The 13,195-nt window shown below is 42.3% G+C and overlaps 2 protein-coding genes across 3 annotated transcripts; one reads left to right on the top strand and one right to left on the bottom strand.

The window, feature by feature from the left end:
• The first annotated feature begins 734 nt into the window (after positions 1-734).
• On the top strand, positions 735-5,492 carry cpsf4 (cleavage and polyadenylation specific factor 4). The gene is made up of 8 exons (XM_061847005.1): positions 735-1,141; positions 1,260-1,310; positions 1,439-1,591; positions 1,690-1,785; positions 3,516-3,609; positions 4,545-4,617; positions 4,734-4,895; positions 5,053-5,492. The coding sequence occupies exons 1-8, from the start codon at positions 1,039-1,041 to the stop codon at positions 5,119-5,121; spliced, it is 801 nt and encodes a 266-aa protein (XP_061702989.1). The 5' UTR covers positions 735-1,038; the 3' UTR covers positions 5,122-5,492.
• Positions 5,493-5,630: 138 nt separating this feature from the next.
• atp5mf (ATP synthase membrane subunit f) lies at positions 5,631-9,006 on the bottom strand. Of its 2 annotated transcripts, none has more exons than XM_061847007.1 (4): positions 8,879-9,006; positions 7,523-7,630; positions 7,307-7,423; positions 5,631-5,770 (listed from the first exon to the last, which is right to left on the bottom strand). In XM_061847007.1, the coding sequence occupies exons 2-4, from the start codon at positions 7,605-7,607 to the stop codon at positions 5,742-5,744; spliced, it is 231 nt and encodes a 76-aa protein (XP_061702991.1). In that variant the 5' UTR covers positions 7,608-7,630; positions 8,879-9,006; the 3' UTR covers positions 5,631-5,741. The 2 variants fall into 2 exon arrangements, with proteins under 2 accessions (XP_061702991.1, XP_061702990.1); XM_061847006.1 differs by lacking the exon at positions 8,879-9,006 and adding an exon at positions 8,388-8,514.
• Between the last annotated feature and the right edge of the window lie 4,189 nt (positions 9,007-13,195).

The raw sequence follows: 13,195 nt of genomic DNA, 5'->3' as shown, positions 1-13,195 counted from the left end.
TTTATTCTATCTTATTATATACTGAATCTAACTTGAACCAACTGGCATTAAATGTAATGTAAAACTAACAAGAGCTTCAAAATTGAGGTATGATTTTTCCCTGCTGCAGTTTAAACAAAACATGAGCAATATCATATGTATGTATTTTATATTTAGAGATCCATGCCCCCTAAACATTTGCCGTATGAAAGCACTTTGAGAAAATAATTGTCACGTGGGGTTATAAATGTTGAACTACATACCAAAGCTGAGGTGGGGTACACCTTAGGAAACACACAAGCAAACATTCACACTCAGGTACACAAATAAAATTTGTCAGATTTACTACCATGCATGTGTTTGGAACCTGGGGCGAAGCCAGAGTACCTGCAGAAGACCGACACCAGCAAGTGCTGAACATGCAAACTCCACACATGTGGAAGGCCGGAGCCAAGATTTTATCTCCTCTCATTCATAAAAAAAAAAGTAATTTGCCACAGTACAAACTGTGGAACAACATTCATTTTTAGTGTCATCCAGTGTTTTATGTTTGTCAAGAAGCAATCAACAATGATTACAAAATATAAATTCCAATGTTTGGTCCCTGTCAAGAAAAGTAAATGTTTTTTTTTTCAGAGGTTCTGCCACAGGACAGATCTTGTGGAGCTTGATGATTTCTCCAGCCCACTAGGTGGCGGTAATACTCTTTAAGATGTTTCGCTAATCCCTCCCACAACAAAGAAACGTCACTCACAGGAAACAGAAGTGACGTTTATTGGTCAAAGGTCAATGTGCGCGCCTAAGGCTAGGATAGGAGTTGTCTTGTGAACAAAAACAAACTTTAAAACCAATCCCGGATGCACGTGTTCCAATCTACAAAATACAATAGTGTTTTACGATTTCTTTGGGGAATTTACCCGGCCCCTTAAGGGCTAACCTGGCGAGCGTTCGGTTGTCGGCTGGCGGGAGAGAGATGACCGGCTAATTAGCGCGATAGCACGTAGCTAACCGAGGCATTTTGTTTCATAGTGGGAATCGACGATCTCATCGCATTCAAGCATGCAGGACTTACTGGCTAGCGCGGACCACATCAAGTTCGACCTGGAGATTGCCGTGGAGCAACAGCTGGGGGCTCAGCCTCTGCCTTTCCCCGGCATGGACAGTAAGTTCTCACATGCTAACTGCTAGCTTTGTGACATCGGCACAAGTGCAATCCAGACCACTTCAGACTGATGCTTTTTGTTTTCCCCCAATGCTTTGCCCCCTAACCACCCTCTTAGAATCCGGGTCTGCTGTGTGTGAGTTCTTCATGAGAGCTGCGTGCATGAAAGGTAAAATAAAGCACTGTGCTTCGTGCAGCCAACAGCGACCACAAGTATTGCATCTCTCCATTTTTCATCTTATTTGCCTGTTTCTGAATGCATTTTTATCATGCTTTTTTTTAACTCTGCATATCTAGGTGGGATGTGTCCTTTCCGTCACATCAGTGGAGAGAAAACGGTCGTATGCAAGCACTGGCTCAGAGGACTTTGCAAAAAAGGAGACCAATGCGAGTTCCTCCACGAGTATGACATGACGAAGATGCCTGAATGCTATTTCTACTCCAAATTTGGTGTGTTCACAGGACTTGACCATTCTTGCACAGAAGAGCCCATGTGATGATTTTTTTTTTCATTGATATATATGCTTTGGATGTATCTCCTCCTTTAGGTGAGTGTAGCAACAAAGAATGTCCATTCCTTCACATTGATCCTGAGTCCAAGATCAAGGACTGTCCATGGTATGACCGAGGCTTCTGCAAACACGGTATGCTCTTACACACATACACCATTATATAGTGTCTGCAACAATTTTTTTCTGAGTTGCTGACTGTGAATTGTTCATTTGGCTGTGATTCCAAAAATGTAATATCAAGTGAGCAGTGTTGCAACAACACATATATACAGCCAATGAAAGTGTCACAATATCTCACAGAAGCTAGAAAATGACCACTGTGGGGGTTGTCTTCCAGATAGTCTTTCATAATTGAAAATCTAATATAGAAATATAGAGGGGAAAATGTTGAACTTTTTTTTTCTTGACGTTATCTTAGTCTCTTCAAACACTCTTAAAATAATACACACATTTAAACAGAACATGTTAAAGGTCAAGTGTCATGAAATGGATGATTTTTAGTATGTTATTCATGAAAAATACGGCAGCCGGTATGGACCCATCTGATTTTTCACCACAGGACGTGATTTTGACGTGTACAGCTTTTTGTAACTCCCGCCATGAAAATCCTCTCGGGGGATTTGTTTTCGAGAAGAAGCAGGAAGTGGCGTTGGAGGCAGTAGCGCGTTCAAGCGGACTAGTTTCTTTCTATTAGTTTTACCCATGGGAAGATAGCTCGTTGTTCCTTCGTGTTAGCCAAAATGCCGGTTCGTTGCATTGCTGGATATTGCTCGAACACTCGGGAGGATGGATTCGCTCTTCATACTTCTCCAAAAGATCCGGTTCATTGTGAAAAATGAGTTGCACAGGTGCAAAGGACACGGGCTTTGTGGGTTCCAAAAGACAGGTAAGTGTGTATAGAGCTACTAAAAAAAATAATGGTTGGGGGGGAGGGCATAATCCGTAAATCAAGGGTCCTAAATGTGTCGATGTGCGCATCGGAAGGCTTCAGTGCAGCAGCCGCTCAAGGAAGGCCTCAGCAGGCTTTGTGAATCGCCACCGCCCTTGTCAACAAGGCCGAACCGGCCGCCGACCTTGTTGGCCGGGGTGGCTCGTCGTGGCGCCCGGCTGCTCATCGCCACCGCGGAAGTGGATCGGACGGGGAGGCGGTTTGGCCACGGCGGCGTTGCTTTTATCACCGCAGCGCGGAGGTGGATGGCGGGGGTTGGCCGTGATCTGCATATCATCTAAATTTAGCTCGAAACAATAGGGTAATATTGCGCCCGGACACTTCACTCGTTTGTGAGATGTTCTCTTCTTCAAAAAGAGCTTCCATGTCAAAAGGCGCGTGTTCGTCTCCCACAGTAGGGGCCACAGCGTGTTTTCACTGGCGAATGTCTTGGGTGACGTCACTGGCAGGAGATGCAGCCAATATGGCGACCACTTGGATGTCGAATGACACTTTCGCAACTTTGTGGATGGATGACGCGCTCTCCGCTCATATTTATTTTTTCACATAGGCATTGAAGTGAATAATGTTATATGTATTTTTCATTTCAATATCTATTCTAGAATGTTTATGGGGATGACACTTGACCTTTAAGAGAGGAAGAGCAACGGATAACAAATGGTGAAACTATCAAAACGATTAATGCATGCAGTACAAGAAAATTTTTTTAGATCCCGAAGAGATTACTTATGTCAATTGCCTTGACTGGTTTAAAAAAATATATTGGTCAATCATGAAAAATTTGCTTAATAGCGAGACCACAAAGCCAGAAATACAATATAGCAGGGTTTTAGCTAACCTGTAACGGGATAAACGAAGAAAATGATTGGCTGTCCTGACGTCATGCTAAATCCTGGCCATCTTCCTGTTTCAGGTCCTGACTGCAGACACAGACACACAAGACGGGTGATTTGTGTTAACTACCTTTTGGGTTTCTGTCCAGAAGGAAAGTCTTGCAAATTTATGCAGTACGTATCTATTTTGCATTCAATATTAAACTGGCTCAATTGACCCCTCTGTACAGGGCACTTAACCACGCCTCCTGGAGTGACGTCACGCCACGTGCGCTGACGTAAGACAATTCGTAAAAATGGCAAATACAATACAATACATTCTTAACTGAGAGAGACGCCATGCTTCTGATTTCATTCAATCATTCACACGTAGCAATGTTATGCTAACGAAGAACGTCTCATTCATTTATACGAGACGTGTATTAAAAATCAAATATAGGGCATATCTTCGTGCAATCACAGTCTGGTTAAGCTTCGGCCACGAGCCGGCAAGAAAGCGACACGTTTGTGCAGTCTGATCATCGCTAAATATCGCTCAACAAAGAATAAGTGTGTCAATCGTTCACACGTAGCAGTGTTATGCTAGCGGAGAACGTCTCATTCATTTATACGAGACGTGTATTAAAAATCAAATATAAGGCATACCTTTGTGCAAACATATGTGTTCCGGTTGATATTAGATGGATTTAGTTGATGGTGCGGTCTTCCACAAAGTTTGATCCATCGAAAGCATTTTTCGTACTGGGTCTTCGGTTTTGGAAAGGGTACGAATCGAACTCCACCAACTGGGCTTTCAGGATACCTGTCGTCACTATTACAAAGTCCGTGACTACACCTCTTAACCATATTTTTTGTTAAATAACCCAAATACGCGATAAAACGCTAACAAAACCTAGACTGGACCATTCAAAGTTGTCAGAGAAAATGGCGGGAGCAAAAAGGGGCGTGGTTTATGCAGATCTCTGGCCTCTGATTGGTCAGTGACGCAGATTGCGCAATATCCACGGAGGGGTCAATTGCATGCTAAACAAAAGATGTTTGTCACCGCTCTGTCTAGCTTGAAATTTACGTTTTTTTTTTGGGGGGGGGGCTTGTTTTGTTCTTGTTAGTCCTCGTTTTGAATTGCCAATGGGAGCCCCCGAGCAGCCGCCGCTGCCGCTACAAAACCAAAATCAGACAAAGGTGAGACTCGCGCTCTAAGACGCATACGTACACACACTTTGACGGCCATCACGGTCGTGTCAGTTTTAGTTAACATTCCGACCTCAAATCATTTTTCCTTGCTTTGCCTCCCGCAGACGGGGTCGATCACGGGTCGCTCGTCATTCTCAGCCATCCACCTGAGCAACGCCAGCCCAGGCCAGCGGTCACACAACAACTCTTCCGTGCCTGTCACTCAACAGAATCACGTCATTCCCATCAGAGGGCCTCGGCCTCTGGACCAGGTTACCTGCTACAAGGTGACCCAAATCGTGTGCATCTCCATGTTCATATATCGTGAAATTTGCCGTTTTGAGCACTTCGGGAAATATTGAGTTGAGATTGAGGCGGGGTCATTTGCTTTGGCAGCTAAACAAATTGTACCTTTTAACACTTGTTTTACCCCCCTGTGTGCAGTGCGGAGAAAAAGGCCACTACGCCAACAAGTGTAACAAGGGCCATCTTGCCTTCTTGATTGGACAGTGACCTTACACATGGTATCATGAGACAACAGGGAAGATGGACATTTTACAGGTTGACCTCGCAACTCAAATCCCTAGAACCTGTGATTACCCCCCCCCCCCTCCCAATCAGTCTACTCATATACACAGGCAAAGATAGATTCACAACACTTTGTATTCTTGCCTTTTATACATTGCGAAAAAAAATATGACACCATTGTCATGTGGAATACTTGCAATTCTTGGAAATTGTGTCTATTTGTTCTACTGGGTGTGCTTCTGTTAGCCTTTTTGTACTAAAGATTTGCAGTTATTTCATAAATCAAACCCCAGCAATCACTCCTTACAAGAAGCAGAAGCCACAGCGATCAGTACTGGTTTCATAACTTCATAAATGAAGCCCATCTTCAGGTGACATGTGAGGACACATTCTCAATATGTAAATAAATGTTCAATTCAAAAATGGGTTGTATTTGAAATTCTACACAAGAATATCCAATGTCTTTTTTTTCAGGGGGGACAAAACAAAACCCACACTGTTAATATTGTTTATTGGTCACAACGGTCACATATTCAACAACGGGCTGAGAAAGCAAAGGGTCGGAAGAGCTGAACAGTCCATCGCAGAAGGTCTGATGGAGCTTGTTAGTGGTACTTCCTCCAGCGATCATGTTCTGCGAGGAAAGAGAAAACAATGCTCACATTAAAGCGGGATTTCCCCCAAAATTGTTTGCAAATTAGTTATAGTGGGCTGCTCTGCACAAAGTGCTGTACGGAAGTGAGCGCATGAAAAGGACACAATGAACTTGTTTGCGCAGATGCTTAATGTCATGTGGCATCAGACATGTTCAGTGTCTTTAACGGGGAATTCTGGTGGTTTGCATTATTGTATCCAATAGGTCATGCAATATGTACTCTATTTTGACAATGTGATGTTAAATCCTCTCTCATTTAAAAGTGTTTAGAAAAGATTTTTGACAATTACAGATTTTCAGGGGCGCTGCAATTTTTGTGAGTCATATGACCTACTTTGGCAGATGTGACGGAGGAATACTTCCATACAGATTTGAACCTGTGGGTGTAAATAATGGTGAATATTTGGATGGTTCTTCGGGCGGAATGCCGCAGTGTCTGACGAGCCGGCCCGCATTATTCAACATTATTTACAGCCGAGCAGCGCTGGGCATAATGGTGTCCTCCCATGTAATTGAGCGTTTGGAACGGCACGTAACACGTCACATCCGCCTACGTAGGTCATGAAAATGGCAGTGCCCCTGAAAATTCATAATTGCCGCTAAAAATCTTCTCAAAACACGAGAGAGGATTTAACATCACATTGTCAAGATAAAGTACATATTAGATGACCTACTGAATACATTGTTAATGCAAACCGCCAAAATTCCCCTATAAATTATTAAAGGTTTGAAATTACGAGGGTGAATTGCAAGGGTGGACAACTCATTCCCAACAACTAATGTACGGCAAAGAATGGATTCCATTTCAAATATCTGTCCAAAAACTATATACTGCACACATTTGTTCATCTATGGAAGACTGAGAACAATTCAATGGTTTTGAACCAAATTGATGAAGATACAAATAACCTGTGTAACAAACCAATTTCCATACATAACAGAATAGCAGATTTCGGTGCGACTGAACAGCAGGCCCAGATTTGACACGTGAATTTGTGAGTAAATTGCAATAAAATCAATTTGGTTTGCAAGTCAAACAATTCAGTAAAGCTTGGGTGAAATTTCTATAAATGTTTGTGCCTCGAGTCAATGAATGTTTGGAAACATTGAACTAAGATTACTAAGGTTACATCGCTGCCAAAGAAATAATCTTGTATGCAATTTATATAGAACTGTATATACAGTGTTGCCACGCCACTTCGCATTTTGTGGGCTCGTGTTTTTCCAAAATACACTATCAAAAACAAAAATACAGCTTTATTGCAGAAAGACGCGTTGACACAAGGCGTGTGATTTGTTCGTGGCATGACGTCGACCAATGAGAGCATGAGGGGATTCATCCCATGAGCTGATTGGCTACAACACATCATTGCAGCCTCACTCTGCATCTTCCCTTTTTGTATCTCGCCAGTCTCATCCACGCTGACTGTTTTGCATACTGTAGTCTTGTGTTCGCGATAACTTTTTTGTTTAAGCGCTAATATCTTTTTAAGTAAACAGAAAGCTGAGTCTTACTGATGTGGTCGTATTCCCACAAGTAGCTGAGAGCCACATAACCGACGAGCAGCATTGCAACACCGCCAATGCCTCCCTTCTTCACGTTAATGTACTTGTTGTAGTATCTGTCGTGGCCTAAATGATGTGACAAAAAGGGAATAAAATTACATTTGTAAAATTAAAGTGAGCAGTGTTTTTTTTTTTTTTTTTTTTAGTCAAAGCAGGTACGCGTACCTCTGCGCACAGCAGAGATGACGCCATTAGGGGTGAAGTCGCGTGCGCCGAACCAACTTCCCAACTCGCCCAGTTTGACATCCATGAGACGCTTCTCAGCTATGGGAACTGTTAGGGTGAGGAAACCATTAGAAAACCTGTTGAAATCAGCTCATACCCGGAAGTGCCGTCTGCACAAACTTCAGCTGTATTAACACACTGAGGACAAAATTAGCATCACAAGGAACAATGTTTAAAAAAAAAAAAATACCTGTTTGTACCCCACTTTTCCCCAAATTTCAGGATTGTGTCAATATATCTAAGATTTTCAGTCAGTTTAACGGCAGTTTCTAATTTGATTAATTAAAAATTACATAGGGGGATATGAAATGGTAAAACTGCAAAAGAATGTTTTGGTTTTTTTCACACATTACTTTTAGAGTTTGGCATCGCATTAAACTGTACCACAAATTAAAAAAATAAGACTAATTCTCGTTTTTTTTTTATAGGATTTAAACTAAGCGAGTCTTTAAAACCTGGCTTTATGCAAGTCTGCCATGACACCAATGCATGAATTCGCCAGATAACTGAAATCTTTTGAGCCAAGTCGTAAGTTAGACTCTTTTTATTTTAATCTACCAGCGCTATTAGTGGGTCCAAAAACATGTACATATTTTGGTTTTGTAGCAATGACACGCAAAGTCCTTGACATGACTCCACTGAGGCCTTTGGTCTAACAAGCACATAAGGGAAAAAACCGACTCGTTCACGTTCAGTTAACCGGATAAAACCTGTCAAACGTGCACAAATACCGCATTGTCTCATAAATAAAGCCCACAAAACTGACACGATTGTGGAAAAAAAATGAGAGGACACGCGACGGTACCTGGTCTGTCCGCCATCTTGACCGGTCGAAATCGACTGGCAGAGCTGCAGAGAATGTTGGGAACTGGTCGAGGTGCATTGTGGGAGCTAATGTAGTTCTGTAGTCTTTCCGCTAGACCACGGCAACATGGATAAAAATCAAGCTTGGGCGAGCACAATCGCTAAACACCAAAAGTGAAATCTATTCAAATTGGAGTCAAAGTACGGTAATGCGATAGAAGATGCAAACTGGTAATTATTAGTTTATTGGTTTGATTACTTAGTTTCTTAGTTTACAGTACTTTAACTTTTAATTTTTAGGTTGAACTTGTTTTTTTTTTTTTTTAATCCTAGTTGACTTTGGACAAGAGACATTCGAAACAGGGTGCCAAGGCTTTTTATGAAAAATAAATCAATATATTGTACTTTCAAATGGTGTGAAAACGATGTGAAAGTGATCAATCAAAGAACAGCAAATCTGTCCGCAGCGGTGTTGAACATAAGCTATCGTACCTGCAAAAATAGAAGAGATCTACTTTTGTCGCCTGTGAGTCAAATGCAAGGCACGAAGGAAGGGTGCGAGATGGACTGCAGATCAATACACTCACACGTTTTGCACAGAAGTGGTTTTGGCCTTCATCCAAAGCTGTTTCCCTTGCCTTTATTAGAGTAATTTGCCATCTTCTCCGTAATTACTTTAATTATATGGAAGACTTGTAAATGTCCAACACCCAGCCTTCTGTTTATAATTAAATGGACTTTGAATTCCATCCATACATCCATTTTCCATACCGCTTTTCCTCTCCAGGGTCGCGGGCACGCTGGCTCCTATGTCTGCTAACTCTGAGCAAGGAGCCGGGAACACCCTGAACTGGTCGCCAGCCAATTGCAGGGCACATATGGACGAACACTCACATTCACACTCATGGGGAAATTCTAAGTCTTAAAAAAATAAATAAATAAAATGACTATGCATGTTTTTCAGTTGTGGGAGCAAACTAGAGTACCTGGGGGGAAACACCCGGAAAAGTTTCTAAACTCAACAATGGCAAACTACAGAACTGTGGGGTAGACATCGAACTAGTTTCCACCATCCTGCCAATTTTGGTATTTGTCCTTTCCTACCCTTTGGTCTTTTCATTCTAAACCAGTCACTAGTAAACAAGTTACTCGAAGCAAAGCATGGTAAATAGGTTTAGATTAACTGGGTAAACTTAGCAGGGGAACTTTGACAAGCTCTCTAATAACATTCATCCATTTTCTTTTGCCGGTTATCCTCACGAAGGTCGCAGGGAGTGCTGGAGCCTATCCCAGCTGTCAACGGGCAGGAGGCGTGTACACCCTGAACTGGTTGCCAGCCAATCGCAGGGCACGTTGAGACACACAGCCGCACTCACAATCACACTTAGGGGCAATTTAGAGTGTCCAAATAATGTTGCATGTTTTTGAGATGTGGGAGTGCCCGGAGAAATCCCACACAGTCACTGGAAGACCATGCAAACTCCAAACAGGCGGGGCCGGGATCGAACCCGGGTCCTCAGAACAGTGAGACCAACGCTTTACCAGCTGCTCCACCGTAGCGCCAGTGTTCCCTTATTATTCGCAGGTGTTACGTTCCTCGCCCTCCCATACCAAAAAAAGGTCACGAATTGACCACGTTTTTTTGCCACCATAACTCGCACTTGGAACTGGTTCAGACTGGTTTAAATGGGTTTCGAATGGTTCAGACTTGTTTAGACCAGTTAAAACTGATTTGAGCTGGTCCAGACCGGTTAAAGTTGGTTCGAACCCATTTGGACTGGTTCAAACTGGTTTAGGCCAGTTCACATTGGTCTGCTTGTGCTTCTGCTTATGAAATAAAAGTGCATTTGTTCCCCACTGCCTTGTGAGCACCACAAAACACTATACAGTGTAATCAAAAAATAAAATGAAGCAATATCAAAAATGCAAAAAATTCCACATTGCCACCATCCCCGAGAACACACACCAAAGTATAAAAAGAAAAAACACATTTGATTTTGGCAGTTAACATTAGAAGCAAGGCAACATGACTTACAAGCATTTCTAGGGTAAACCGAGAAGAAGAAATAAACATGTTGTCCAGGTTTACGCGTTTGTTCACCGCTTTTATGTTTGACTTGTTTGTTGCAGCTCCGCCTTGGGGCTTAGTGCACTTCACACACGCACGGATACACACACAGAGTGCAAAAGGAAAGCAGTGCGAGACGAATGATTTGATTTCACTCGAAGAGGCTGGTGCCCTGCGGGTCTGCCACAGAGACAACTCTTTGAAGCTGATGGAGAGAGAGATGGAGGTGGAGGGAAGAGGAGGCCGGAGAAGCGCTCGGTCAGATAAGAAGAGATGGGAGGAAAGAATTTTGGGAGCAGAGGAGACAGGGGCGGGAAAGGATGCCAAGGAATACAGAAAGCAATGGTAGAGTCTCAACCAAGAGGGGGAAAAGCTGGAAGGATAAAGAAGACAAGGCAGCTTTCTAATATGCACTTCATGTTCATCCGTCTGTCATGCACCACATCTTCCCCCCACCCCTGTGTGTCCTTTCCATTTGTCAATGTCTGTTTTTCCTCCCCTGTGGCCAATCAACATGGGACATATCAGTCAGACCGAGACGCTTTATCGGACTGTCTCCTGTTTCCACAACAATCTCATGAGAGCGGTGGGACCTGCTGTGGGGCGTTCAGTGACCCTACGGAAATCTACATGTGACATGAACAATATGGAAACCAGAGAGAGAGAGAGAAAGAGAAAACAGTCTGTCAAGAAATTCCCAAGGGAGTGTACCTTCCCAAATATTGATAGTGCCCCCCCCCAAAAAAATTTTTTTTTTTTTATAAACAACCTAGTGTAAAACCCCAGGTTTGGTAATATTTTAACAAAAAAAAAAAATATGGAAACCAGAGAGAGAGAGAGAAGACAGTCTGCCTAGAAATTCCCAAGGGAGTGTACCTTCCCAAATATTGACAGTGCCCCCCCCCAAAAAAAAAAAATTACATTGTTTATAAACAACGTAGTGTATAACCCCAGGTTTGGTAAGATTTTAACAAAACAAAAAATTAAAAAAATCATAGATGGGCATACAGGCGGATGGAGAGGTATACAGTACATATTATGTGGAAAACATGGCTATGCAAAGTGCAAAAATCATGTTCAAACATAATGAATAAATACATATTGAATCAAAGACTAAGGGGCTGGTTGAATGAAGCCGCAGCGTCTCCCAATTATTCCCCTCTCAAGACATGTCCCGACCCACGCATGGGTGGTGGACTCACCGAGTATTAACATATTGAAAAGCATTGATTAAAGTGAGACAAACTGCAGTAGCGGAATTGTGTTGAGTGTCCCCAACGCGCCACTGATTTTTCGGGGAACAAAAATGCATTTTTAAAATAAGCATAATTTATGGTCAAGTTTTTGCTTGCGAATTCAACTATAATGTCAAATGCACATATGATATAAAGTCTGAAATCTTATTTAAGGACTTCCAATAATTGCAGCGACAAAGCAGCTCTCTCTCGCCCTCTCTCTCTCTCTCTCTCTCTCTCTCTCTCTCTCTCGCTTCACCTTCACCCATCCAACCACTCTCCTCTTGCTCCTCAGCCGCTGGATGCTGCGTCAGGAGGAGCGAGGCTCCGTCTGCATGGTGACCGACTGAGGAGGCACCAGGGCCGGCGAGAAGGGGCGGTCAGACGGTGGGTATCGGCGGCACAGAGGTAACCTGTTGTTGGTATTGTCTTTGCAGTTTTTGCGGGTGGGAGGTTCGGGGGGGGGGGTGGTCAAAAAGCACAATAAGTGAAAGAAGAATGATTGTTGGAGGGAGCGCGAGAGGCTGGAGGGGAAATATGAGAAAATAAACAGCAATCGTGTTTATATATATATATGCACGATATGCTATATGCACGAACAAGAAAAACACGGTTAGAAAAGATTTGAAATGAAAAAAAAAATCCATGCAAATCTTCCAGTGCGTTTCATTTAATGTCACAGGCTTGCCTTTAAATTTAAAGCAAAAAGCTCGCGAGCGCCCTCGTTTGGTGGTCATTAGAATGGCTTTCCAGCTGCAAATAAACATCTTTTAACCCAACCAAAGTCTCCGGGGAGTAAACCTAACTTCGCCTCTTATTTCAAGGGATGGCGCTTCAAGGTTTCTTTGTTGTAATTTTTATGACATATCGAAGCTACATTTGTACAGTACGTCAGATAGATATTCTTGTAACAGTATTTTGTGGTTGCACTTTGGTTTGAGAGCTGTCAAAATGTTTGAAAAGCGCCTCTTATTATCTTTGGAAAGCCACAATTTATCAAGCAGAGCTTCTATTTGATGTCGTTAAACTGCAAGCAAGCAAGTTGGCCAATCTTATTCAAACATCACTTTTTACAAAAAGGTCTGACGGTGCATCATACAATAAAAAAATATCATAAAACATAGAAGCACAAAATGCACATATCGAATTGAAAATGAAAAGGGATCAAAACTTAACAGTATCTAGTCAAAAAGACTGCCTAAATGAGTGTTTTGCACATATATGTTGTGTTTTGGCTGTCAAGATTGAAATATGTCCCGAACCTAATTTGATCAATTCCAAGTTTTTTTCACAAATCGAAACTATTGGTCATTATGTGGCTGTTATTTTTTACAAATTAGTGACCAATCTAAAGTGACTTAAAAAATTGCTTTGCTCTCTTTGACAACGCAATGGTTAATGCTGCAATAAAGATGCCCTTTATTTGTTGAAAGGTGACACCCCCTTTTGTTTGTTGAGCTTGCCAGTTTTCTAATATGTCCATAGGTGCCAATATGAATAGTCATT

Source organism: Syngnathoides biaculeatus, chromosome 16 (assembly GCF_019802595.1).
Source record: "Syngnathoides biaculeatus isolate LvHL_M chromosome 16, ASM1980259v1, whole genome shotgun sequence".
NCBI lineage: Eukaryota > Metazoa > Chordata > Actinopteri > Syngnathiformes > Syngnathidae > Syngnathoides > Syngnathoides biaculeatus.
The sequence above is the reverse complement of the archived record's forward strand: the minus strand, read 5'-3'. Positions and strand labels throughout refer to the sequence as shown.